Raw genomic sequence first — 11,681 nt, forward strand, 5'->3', positions numbered from 1 at the left:
TTGAATGGAGTGTCATTTTGTTTTTTTGCAGCCCATACTAACTAACAACATAACACAGCTCTAAACAGTCTCCTGTCTACTCATGTTGCATGTTTAACTTGAGGACTGGGTTAAAAATATCAGTATATTATTATGTAGGGCTCCCTCTGGCTATTTCCACTGCTAAATAGAATGAATAGCAGACTTATACAACATAAGACCTCAGTTTACCTATGCAGCATAGTGGAAACTGCTCACTTTATTCAGCTCATGATTCAGTTTCATCTTACCAACTAAGTCAGTGATTTTCTGTCCTATATTAACTAAGCCATAGAAATGTGATTAAAGCAAAAATATCAAAACATATTTTTCTTGATGTAGACTCCATCTTCATGTACACATTCTAAAGGTGGTGTGTTTATCTCCTTAACCCCGCCCAGAAGAAGACTGCAAGCTTCCATTTGTACAGTGTCAAAGCACAGTGTGGGCATTCTTATGGGACACAAAATGTGTTTCTTTTCAATGTTCTTTGGGTTTGGTGAACAAAAAGAAGTCAAAACAGGAACTCTTTGGGATGTAGGATAGATGAGGTTTTCCATGGGGCAGACCTTGCTATCCTCTAACAAGCAGGCACACTCTAGTGACCAAAAAAAAGGTTCTTGGTGGAACTTTCCTGGTTGCAACTTTTTCTCCACTGTGGTAGTTATGTAATCCTTTGTCAAGTTGAGAGGGTTAAGAGTGAATGGGTGGAGTCTAGCCTGTCAATCAGGTCATAGCCAATGAGCCTCTGTGAGCATGGCCTTCTCCTAGGAACTCCTGTATTCCTCCTTCGAGGCAGGAGAGTCTCTCTCTCTCTCTCCATCTATCTCTCTCGGCTCACTCCCTGCAAGACATCTATGTAGAAGGCACATGGAGTTACACTAGTGCTCTGAGGTGGAGAAGCCATGTGGAGACCCCTGCCAGTGCTGAGATGCTTATAACGCCACTGGATCCACAAGACCTCCCACCCACTGGCCTGTGATCTTCCTGCATTTGGCATCATTGCATGTGTTTCATGAGTCTTAAGAGGAATTTATAGGTTCATACCGGACATATGGGCTAATACCACACTTAGGGACTTGATCTAGATTGGGCTGGGATGTTTTCTCAATATTTAATTGTTCTTGTATATAATGCTCTTTCTTATACACATGAGTGTCTATGAATTTGTTTCTTTAGTCAATCCAGACTAACACACTCACCAATGAAGTTTTCAGTTTTCTTAAAAATTCTTCCTAATGATGCCTATGTTCATCTTATGTTCTCTGAGAAAAATCTATCAAGATATTATTCATTGGGAACCAAAACAACAACAACAAAAAAACAGTTACTATAGCCTTTTGAGGTGACCTCTCTGCATTGAATTTAATTAGCCCAAAAGATTCCCTCAGAAGTCACAATTTTTTAAGGTTCCCTACATAGACGAAGACAATTGTGTTACTGAGAAAATTTGTCTACAGCTATCCAATTATTGTGAGAACATGTTTAAACATATTTTGTTTGGAATAAACCTATGCATGTACAAACTGGAATCCTTATAGCAATCCTTTTTTACTTGTCTTCATATATATTCCACCTCCACCCCTCTGTGTCCTCCAAATTCTCCACTTCTTTTCAAGCCTTAGTTTAAATCAGCTTATGTAAAACCAGGCAAAATCGAAGAACATGTTCAGAAATACTGACTGGCTCAAGTTGTCAAATGTTATATTCTACTAAGGATATTTGAGGTCATTTTCTGCTTTATTAAGATTAAATGTTATATATAAAGATATAAAGATATGTTCTCTGCATTTAAAAATGAGAAGAAACAATGTTGCTAGTGTAAAAAAATTGGCACTTTTCTGCACAGTTCAATCGATTACAACAAGAGTCACATACTGATCAAGGTTGAACTGATGAAATTGTATAGTAGAAGCTATCTGCTCCCCTCAATACCTTGCCTCCTATTCTCATTGAAGAAGGCAGCATTAGAGTATCAGTCATACTATTTGAATATTGAGTTTGGTTTACAGACATTTACCTTTTCAATCTACCTACCTTCCAGAGAAAAATGAAAAATGCTTACAGCTGTGAATCACATAGCCTGCATATTAAATAATTAGCAACTACTTACTCAGAGTTTATAAGTTTGAACTAAAATCTTCCTGATTAAGATGGTTTATAATCATTTATAAAATTTATAATAATTGTTTATTATTAAATAATGAATTATCTCCAAATAGAACTCTTATTTGGATTAAATGGTATTAGCAGAAACTACAAATTTGGTTTGAGAAATATGAAAGACCCAATATCTCAGAATTAAACTGGTTGCCTGTGTTTTACACATTAGCCTGACAATATGTGGATTGTGTTATATGAAGAATTTATAGTAAGAAAACCTAACAGAGGAACATAGCCTTTCTTCAGCCATAGAAATTTCACGTATAGTCATGTGTTGCTATTAAACTTTGAAAAATTCAATGAGAAGCAAAGTTTCTAATAAAATAGGGATGTCTATAGATATATAACCATGACATTTGGCTTTCCAAACTGATCCACAGCACAGTGTGTTTCAGAAGATAATAAAATGTTTTCCACCCATCCCCATCCCTAAAAATGATTTCAATTTGAAATAGGTTAGAGAAAGCATCAGAATACTGAGATTTGAATATTGCAGGGTTTTCAGTCTTTACTTTGCTAGTGGGATAGTGATTCTTCATTGTCCTCAACAAGAACTCATAATGTACTGTTCAGGGAGCGCATACATTGGACGTACTAGCTGAATTTAATTAAATTTTTTTTGGCATACCTGTTTGCTCTCCTTTCTCGTTCTGTCCCTTTGTTCCTGGCTGTATGCTGTTGGACGGGGCATTTTGACAAATGCCGTATTGACTCTGAGATTGTCCAAGGTGACTTGATTGTTGAAGAAGCCAGTTTTAGCTAGAGAATGTTTCATTTCCCTTTTTAATCATCCAAATGCAAAACAATAATAAAAGGAAGGCAATCTTATTCGATTTAAGAACAAAGGTCTCAGATATATATCCTGTCAGTAAAAAAAAATGTGAAGAATGCATCAATAGTAAAATAACAACGGTGATTTTCAAAGTCCTTCATTGCTGGAATCAATGAAGCAATCTATTTCTTTTGAACTGAAAATATGTGGCCAATTTTCTTGGACCAGCATTCTGCAGGGCCGCAATGCCTTTGTCACTGAAAAGGATGAAGGAGAGCTAGAAACTATCACATATCCTAGGAGACAAATCGTGGCAAATGAAAGGAGAGCGTGGAGTTTTCAGTACGTCTCAAAGAAGCACAATCATTTCAGAATCCTGACTGGAAACTAAAAGCACAGATGAACTCTTTGAAGAGCCTTTTTGTATGACTTCAACCCACTTTCCTAGCCACAGTACTCCAAAAGAAGGTTATGTCTCTTTTGGACTGTGAAGAGAAAGGTTGACTGTTCAAACCCACCAACAGTCTTTGGGGCAAAGATGACGCAGTCGGCATCTGTAAAGGTTTGTACTGTGGGAAGCCCTATGGGGTAGCTCTACCCTGTCTGATAGAATGGCTAGGAGACAGAATTGACCACATGGCAGTGTTCTATTTTTTTTAATAGGCTCTTTCTGTATGTGTAGAAAGACTTGGGGAGATGGATGATTGCAAGATCCTCTTTGGTTACCTAGATGCCGAACGGCAAATAAGGCCACTTTCTCTTATTCAGTAGAGAATTTATTTTCCTAACTTACCTGAAATCCTCATTTTTTCTACTTTTAACATATCAGTTTGCTTTAATAAAACAGGCAAAAAAATTAGACTAAAGAACAAAAATGTAAGGGAGTTCATATGACAGATTTCAATTCTAACATGGTTATGAGCATTTAAACAAATGTAATTTGTATTTCTTTTCTTTCAGAACATGCAAAATTCCTTTGTGTGTCATTTCTTAGAATATGTATATATTGCATATGTGTGATTATTTCTACTCTGCTGCACAAATGAGATTATTATAATAATTAGCTTTGGGTTTATATCATAAATACTAAAGTTCATTGATTTTCAGTCCAAACATTCTTGGTCTTGCCTAAAATGAAAATATAATCATTCTAGGGAAGATGGAAGCGAAACCAGATGAGGTTGTGTCTTGTGTACTCAATACCCTACTTTCCCTAGATTGTGTTTATGCAAAATCCGCAGCATCGGAAATTTGTCACTCTTTCAGTCTAATTGCGTCGATGTAATCATCAGGAGGTTGCATTGACCAGGGTATTGATGAAGTGGTACTCACTCAAGTTACACAAAGTTATGCTCATTTCAGAAGATAAAGTATATTTTATTCTGTTCACAGTACCACAAATCTCATATATCCCCCCAATAAAGATGAACAGTATAAGTAATAGTTCTTACTCTGATACTGATTGAAGATGAGACACAAGGTGTGAAGATGAGTTCTATCAGGAGTACATATCAAAGCACATCCCCTACGGCCTTATCTTATCCTTAGTTTCCTACAAAGTGTATCAAAATATTTTTTCCATGAGAAAGTAATCATGAATTATTGCTTGGGAAAACTAAATCACATTTCTTCTTAAATCAGTACATTTGGAGTATTAAAAACTTTGAAGGAAATATTAAGTACTTTTTTATCACAATAGGATTTCTTTCAGCAATATTTTAGAAATAATTAAATTGGCTTACTTTAGAGCTCTAGACTTTGACTCGATTTGATTATTTATAAACAAAAAACAGTAAAAATGATACAGGGATGCATATTCTTTGTTTTATCATTCCTTTTCCTTGGTAAGAAGCTTCAAAGCAATCAAATAAAAAATCGCCTTGTGCTCAATTTAGAACTGTGCAAGGAGCCAAATAAACGATAGAAGTTATAGGATTATTACTTTAAATTAAAAAAGTTACATCAATAGAATGGCATACTGTAGGGTAAAGAATGTAATTTTACTCAAATAATTTGTTCCTTGACCTTGGTTTCTGCAAGAAAACCTCTACAATGTGCGACTCCTTCCCACCCCCATCCTCATGATTAAAGTATCTTTGATAAGGGTTCAAGACCACACCGAAACACATAGATTATTCCAGGGAAGGGAAAATTAGAGTGAAGAAGGGAGAGCTCTTCGGGCCGACTAAAAAGAACCTTCTAGGTAACAGTCTTTGTATCTCAACCCATGAGCATCACTCAGGAGACAAGAGATGGAGTTTGAATTACATGATGCAATCCCTGAGTAAACTCTTTAGCCATGGATGCTCCACAGGCTTCCTGTTTGGCAAAAGACATTGCTGCCTTTAAGCGGATGCCATATCCCTATTTCAGATATGGAAATGCAGCATTGGAAACCCTCCTAGACTTCACCATGTAAGTCTCTTCATTTGTATCCTTTCTGCTATAATAAAGCTTGAATCATCAGCTGTGTCGCATTTTCTTAAAGCTCTGTGTACTTAAATTCAATGGAACCCAGCCGGTCAGAAACGAGAGGGCCCCTGAGGAACCCCTGAGCTTGCAGCTGGCATTGTCAATGGGCAGCCAGAAAAACCAAATTGGTAGCCAGCAGGTCAGATGTGATGGTGTCTTGGGGAGACCAGGCTTGAGTTGGCATCTGAGGTCTTGGGGAGACTTGAAAGTCTGCGGGGGCTGTCCCCTTTAACTTGTGAGGGTGACCTGCATTGGCTTGGTTAAGACCAGCTACATGTGCAACTAGTATCAGAATAGAAATCTCAGAAAAGTAGATTTTGATTCCCCAGATAGCTGGTGTCAGTGACCTGGGATTTGTCTTATCCAGGCACAAAATTCACCCCCCTCCAAAATAAATAAATAAATAAACACTCAATGATCCTGCAATCAAAGAATATAGCCAGGAAATACAGTTCTTTTGCAAACTTATACTCATCAGATAATGTTATGATAGAGGCAATATCCCGTTCAGACTTCTGTCATTGTGTGGACCTGTGTTTTCCTTCCTTCTTCTCATGCTTTGGCATAGCTGTCTCCTCCAGGGTCTGTTCAAGTTCTTGCTCAGAAAGCCAAAAGAAACCCATACTCCATCTAAAGAGACCTCCTGATCATCACTCTCCCCGAGATCAGATTCATTTCCTAGATGGTACATTAACACAAGCCGAAATGATCAGGTTTATGTATTTGTGTCACGCTCACTGTGTGCCTTACGCCGTTAGGAGGTGAACTCCACAAGGGTAAAGCAAGGGTTCTAGTGTTTGCCACTAGTCCTGGTGCTAACACAATGACTGGCTCATGGTGGCTGAGCTTGCCTGTCTGCCTCCTGCTGCCTTGCAAACTGTGCGTCAATGGACTCAGAGAACACCCTCTCTGGGACAGACCAGAATTTGCTCTGCTGAATTCTCCCTCGTTGGATGTCACTCTTGCTCCTCTCATTTGGCTGAGAAGACGGTTAGCAAAAGATGAAGACATAGAGGTGTTCAGAAAAAACCTGCGTGGTCTGTCTGCTTAATCCCCTAATCTAGTTTTTCTGGAGTCTGCTGCAGGTACTTGTAAAAGGATGCCTTGGTTCCCGCTTGTCATAATCCCTTGGATGTGTGGCTTCCTTAGGAAGACTAGCTGAATCGACGCTGTTTGAGGTTTTTCTGTGTCTTCTCATCACAAAGCTTTTTAATTCCATACAAGGGGTTTCTAGGTGAAGCAAATTGGTAGTATGTGCCCACAAGCTGGGAATTTGGTGGATTGAACCTCTAGTGAGGTGGCTCAGAAGACAGCCTTCTATACAGCTACAATCTTGAAATTTGTATGACGTACAGTTCTACATGATATACAAAGTGCTTCCCTGAGTCAGAATCAATACCCTAGAAGGCATAACCCTCTAGCAAATTATAAGCACGAAGCTGGCCTCTCTTTCCTGTTCTGTCCTCTAAGCACCAGCCTCAAACCACTCGGTCTCCCTTTATGCACATTAGCTCTGGATTCCTAGGAAATGAAATGAACCAAACAAAGGAAAAAGCAAACCTATTTGACTTTCCATATTAAAGAAGAAAAAAATCAAGTACCACCATTGGTCTCTAGAATCTTGCTGTTAGTACTTGATAAAGTAATTCAAAGCAAAACATTGCAATGGAAATAAATAGCTTTCTTAAGACCATTTCCCAAGTATATGTACCCATTCCTCCCTTGTCCACATGACTAAGTTCCAGTGATCAGTGGCTTATAAGAAAATAGGCATTTTTTAAAATGGGAGGATGACTAAAATTATTAGGTAACTACCAGTTTAGGTCATCACATAACTGCCAACAACTAAGAATTATGACGCAGCCAAGTGGAAGCATAGCCTTAGGCATCTTGGGCAGCGTCGTCTCACCTTGCACCCCTCAGCCCTCATCCCTGAGCTGGAGGTCATTAATTCACTCAACTGGCGTAAGTGCACGGTGCCAGGTAAGAAGAGAGTTGGGAAGTGAAGAGTAGGTGTAGTTTCAGGATTCCTTTGCATAAGTTACATGGCCGGTCCTCTGAATTGATTGTGACTATTGGAGAGCAGGGCTGTGAATCGTTGAGAACAAGGCATCTTCCTGGATTAGTCAAATACTTGTATTTCATTTTTTAAAGTGTCTCCACATTGCAGAGATTCCAAACCTGTCTCAGGGTTCGTATTGTCCGCCCCCCACAACCATGACACACTGAAAAGTCTCCCCTTCTTTTATAATAATGCAAAACTCAGTTTTGAACGGAGCACAAGTGCACACGATAACCAACAAAATCACAGAGCCTCTGCTGTGTGAAGTGAAGGAACTGATAAGCAACAACCAGGTGAGGTTCTTCAATGGAGTGGTGCAACTCCTCTACGTCTCTCCCCCTTTCTCACGGAGAGGGCGCCAGCCATGCCAGGAGGATGAGGACCAACGCTAGAAATGAAGATAAAGCAAAGACGCAAGCTAGCCTGAGCCAAAGTCCCTCGTCCCTTGTTGCCACCTTTATCACCTGGATCACTTATGCCTAGATTGTCACGTGAGAAAGAAAAACATGGCCATTTTGTTTCAAGGCGTTTGTAGTTTCTCTTCCAGCGACCAAGTCATATTCTAAATTTGATGATTTAGAAACAAATTCATATTTTGTAAAGTGATTCTAGCAGCTCATTTTGAGTCGAGAGAAAACTTCCAGGTTATTTTCTCCTTTCCTGGTATTAATGAGGAAATTGAAGGTAGATTAAAAACTTAATTTTCTCACTCCACACAGGCAGTCAGCAGTGAGAACTCTTGCTTAGCTCACCTGATTTTCATTTCATCATTCTTTTCCCTTTGTGGTCCAGTTAGCAGAACCATCTAGATGGGATTCTGCAAGCTCTTTCTGGGAGGCCTGCGCAACTTACTCGCTAGCATCCCACTTCTACCTTCTCCCAGACAGCCTTCAATAGCGGGCACTTTGTCCACAGACAAGACTTGTCGCACACTCCCACTAAAAGAAGAACGCATGGCGTGGGCAGGCACCTACCTGCCGACAGCGTGTGGAATGAAGAGAGCATCCAGCATTGGATCTTCACTTGTGTTCTTGCTGAGCCTTGCCCTGTGAGTCTCCCTTTTCTCCCGAGTCCTGGACCCACGAATGACATAGTAGAATGTTTTGTGACCCATAGAGTGTGGCAATTGGAAATTCAGAAGCACCCACTCTTTTCCTTTGAACATTATCATTTTATTGCAATTTGAAGGTTACAATAAATTTAGTGTTACCATTTAGCACCAGAGTAGCTTCAATTGTCCAGATAGCGGCAGAAAGGACAAATTGTTTGCTTTTGAAAATTTCTGGCCACCATGCGCACAAGAGCTCCCTTTTGAAACAGGAGGACATTGGTATCAGTCATGAGTGTGAAAACTACCCAAGGTTCTCCAGAAACGGGAGGTAACACCCAACTACTAGCACTCACCTTCTTTGGACTTCTCTTGAAGCTCTGCCCTGTCCCTTGAAGACCCTAGATACTGTGCTTGGAATCAACCAATGGAACAAGAAGCAGCTTATATTTGAATTTGCAAAATTCTGTTTTTCAGACACAACCGTTAACCAATTCTTACCATCCTCATTTTCATCGAACACTGGCGTTTTGCTGGAAGTGCTGGCTCCCATGGTCGAGTCTCCCCAGACTTGGACCTCCCGTTACATCATTCTGACAGGAACACTCATTATCTTTCAAAAGAGATCCCAGTGCATAAGCTAGATATCTAGGAGAAAAAAACAAAACAACATATACATATATCATGGTGTACCCTAAACATCTTGAGTATAGACTGTGACCAAAATTGTAAACTAATATGTGCTACTCTCATGGAATTTTTTGTGCTTAAAAAAGTTTAATTTCAGAAATAAACAGAACCTCAAATAATGAGAAAATCCACTACATGGCTTTATCAACTGAAGACATGGGCTTATAAAGTATGGGGAAAGCAAAATATTTCTTTGGTCTGAAGGAAAGTTGAAAATATGGTTAACAGTATTTTAATAGCTATAAAATTAAAGTAACATTGTACATCTGTGTAGTCTGAGAAAACATGATAATGTTCAACTTTTTCCTGGTATGTAACCAACCACTTAATTATAAAATGTATTTCCTATCTCTGTCCCCCTTTGCAAGAAGGCACTGGAATGCAAAATGACTAAGGTCTGAGTTTGGACATCAGCAAGTCATAGAATTCCTCTTGATGTAGTTCACTTTATTCTTTCTCTTTTGAGGGCTAATTATACTTATTTAAAAGGTAGCTAAATGTCATTTAATACAAAATATGCAAAGTATTTTCATAGCCTTATTGGCCACAATGAAGTTTCAATTAAATGATGTATATAGGAGCTAAAAATCTTTGAAAAAATTTTGGTGTGTATCTATTTTCTATTTTTATTTATGAAACACAACAGTAAAGAATTTAATTTCCTAAAATTGGTAAAGGAGCCAGTATGTCTAAAATTGATATTAATGACATATTTGCAAGGTCAGTGACTTAGCCTCTCAACTCTAAAATGAGGGAAATAGTATGTAGGATGGGGAGATTTCCCCTCATGTACATTGGGCATGTTATCAGAAGGGATCAGCCCTTGGAAAAGGACATCAGACTTGGTAAAGTGGAACATTAGCAAAAACAGAGAAAGACCTTCAAGGAGATGGATTGACACAGTGGTACAACAACAGGATCAAAGCTAACCACTGAGAGGATGGTGCAAGACCAAGAAGTGCTTCCATTCCATTGAACATGGGGTGGTTATGGGCAGGAATGGACTTGACAGTTACAGAAACAACAACAAATAATTTCAAAAGACTGAAGATCTATTCCTTGGAAGCACATTTTTCAACAGCATCTCAACAACAGAATTGACACACTGAACACAAATGACTAAAAGCCACACAAGTTATGAGATGATGCCAAGGACATCATACAAGAAAATCAAAGGTCATCCACAGAAGGAAGAAAGAAAAGACTGAAAATTGCTCTTGACCTTAGAATGGCCAACAAGAATGAAAGAAATGATGTAAAAGAGATGAATAGAACTTTCAAAAGGCAGCTGGAGAAGGTAAAATGGTTTAATTAAATGTGTAATACGTGGGGTTAGAAAATCAAAAGGGAAGAATTCACTCAGAATTTATTAAGCTGAATGAACTAAAGAAAAAATGAAGCCCTTAAGTTGAAATACTGAAGGAGTCAATGGGTATAAAATTGAACCATGCAAGAACTATCAAAAGAAGATAAGAAGGAAAGCCTAGGAAGGAAAAACATGTTCAGAGACTGATTATCTAAGTAATGGTACAATTATGTTTGATATGGTTGAACTATAGAGTGATATGACATGTATTAAAGCCCACGCTACAGCAAATTAATAATAAAAAAATGCATAGATCCAGGATGGAGTTCTGGGCTCGCACTAAATCCTAGTTCCAACTTAAGAACATCACGGCTCTGCTCAATGCTCACCTCCATGAAATGATCACGGAAGATAAGGGTGCTACAGCAAAGCATGGTGAAGAAAGTAGATGGTGCCTGGCTATCAATCAAAATAATTACTGGGGTCTTGAGGGCTTGTATGCAAACAGGCAGCCTTCTAAGTGAGGAAGCAACTAAATCCACACAGAAGAAGCACAAGTGTGGTCCAATGATGACAATTACAAAATTCAAATATGGTGAAGAGAAAAGTATCAGAGCTAAAATTATGAACACCCAATTTGTAGAAGGCTATGGAGGACCGTGGGAGGCTCAGACCCATCTGCAACATGGATAGTTAGATGGAGGCGCTGGCAGATCTGTTACAGTCAAAGGCAAGAGTCCCAAACAGCCCTCCTAGCTGGCAGAGACCTTTGTAACCTTGATTAGAGACTGAATAGAACTTGATACTTGGCCATTTGACCTCCCCATAGACACGTCCTGAATTTGGGGGCAAGTATCTCTTAGAACAGTGTTTCTCAACCTTCCTAATACCGTGACCCTTTAATACAGTTCCTCATGTTGTGGTGACCCCCCCAACCATAAAATTGCTTTCATAACTGTCACTTTGCTACTGTGATGAATCAGGTGACCCCTGTGAAATGGTCATTTGAACCCCCAATGGGTGGAGACCCACAGAGTTTCCATGACAAAAACTTCTTCCCTGGCTTCTTGAATGCTGATGGGGCTCTTCTCCTGCTCACAGATTATTATTTGTATTTTTGCCTTTATGCTAATGTGATCTTATCCTTACC

The 11,681-nt window shown here is 39.0% G+C and overlaps 1 protein-coding gene across 6 annotated transcripts in view; it reads right to left on the reverse strand.

Moving 5' to 3' along the window:
- The window catches only part of STK32A (serine/threonine kinase 32A), a 200,057-nt gene that overhangs the window by 181,956 nt on the left and 6,420 nt on the right, over positions 1–11,681 (reverse strand). For all 6 annotated transcript variants that reach the window (XM_045284913.1, XM_045284916.1, XM_045284915.1 and 3 more), the window contains exon 2: positions 9,037–9,183. In XM_045284913.1, the coding sequence (XP_045140848.1) occupies positions 9,037–9,088 (52 nt within the window). In that variant the 5' untranslated portion in view covers positions 9,089–9,183. The remainder of the gene's footprint in view (positions 1–9,036; positions 9,184–11,681) is intronic.

This window comes from Echinops telfairi, unplaced genomic scaffold (genome assembly GCF_000313985.2).
Source record: "Echinops telfairi isolate 266 unplaced genomic scaffold, ASM31398v2 ScPeMD7_7469;HRSCAF=8507_0, whole genome shotgun sequence".
In the NCBI taxonomy this organism is placed as follows: domain Eukaryota; kingdom Metazoa; phylum Chordata; class Mammalia; order Afrosoricida; family Tenrecidae; genus Echinops; species Echinops telfairi.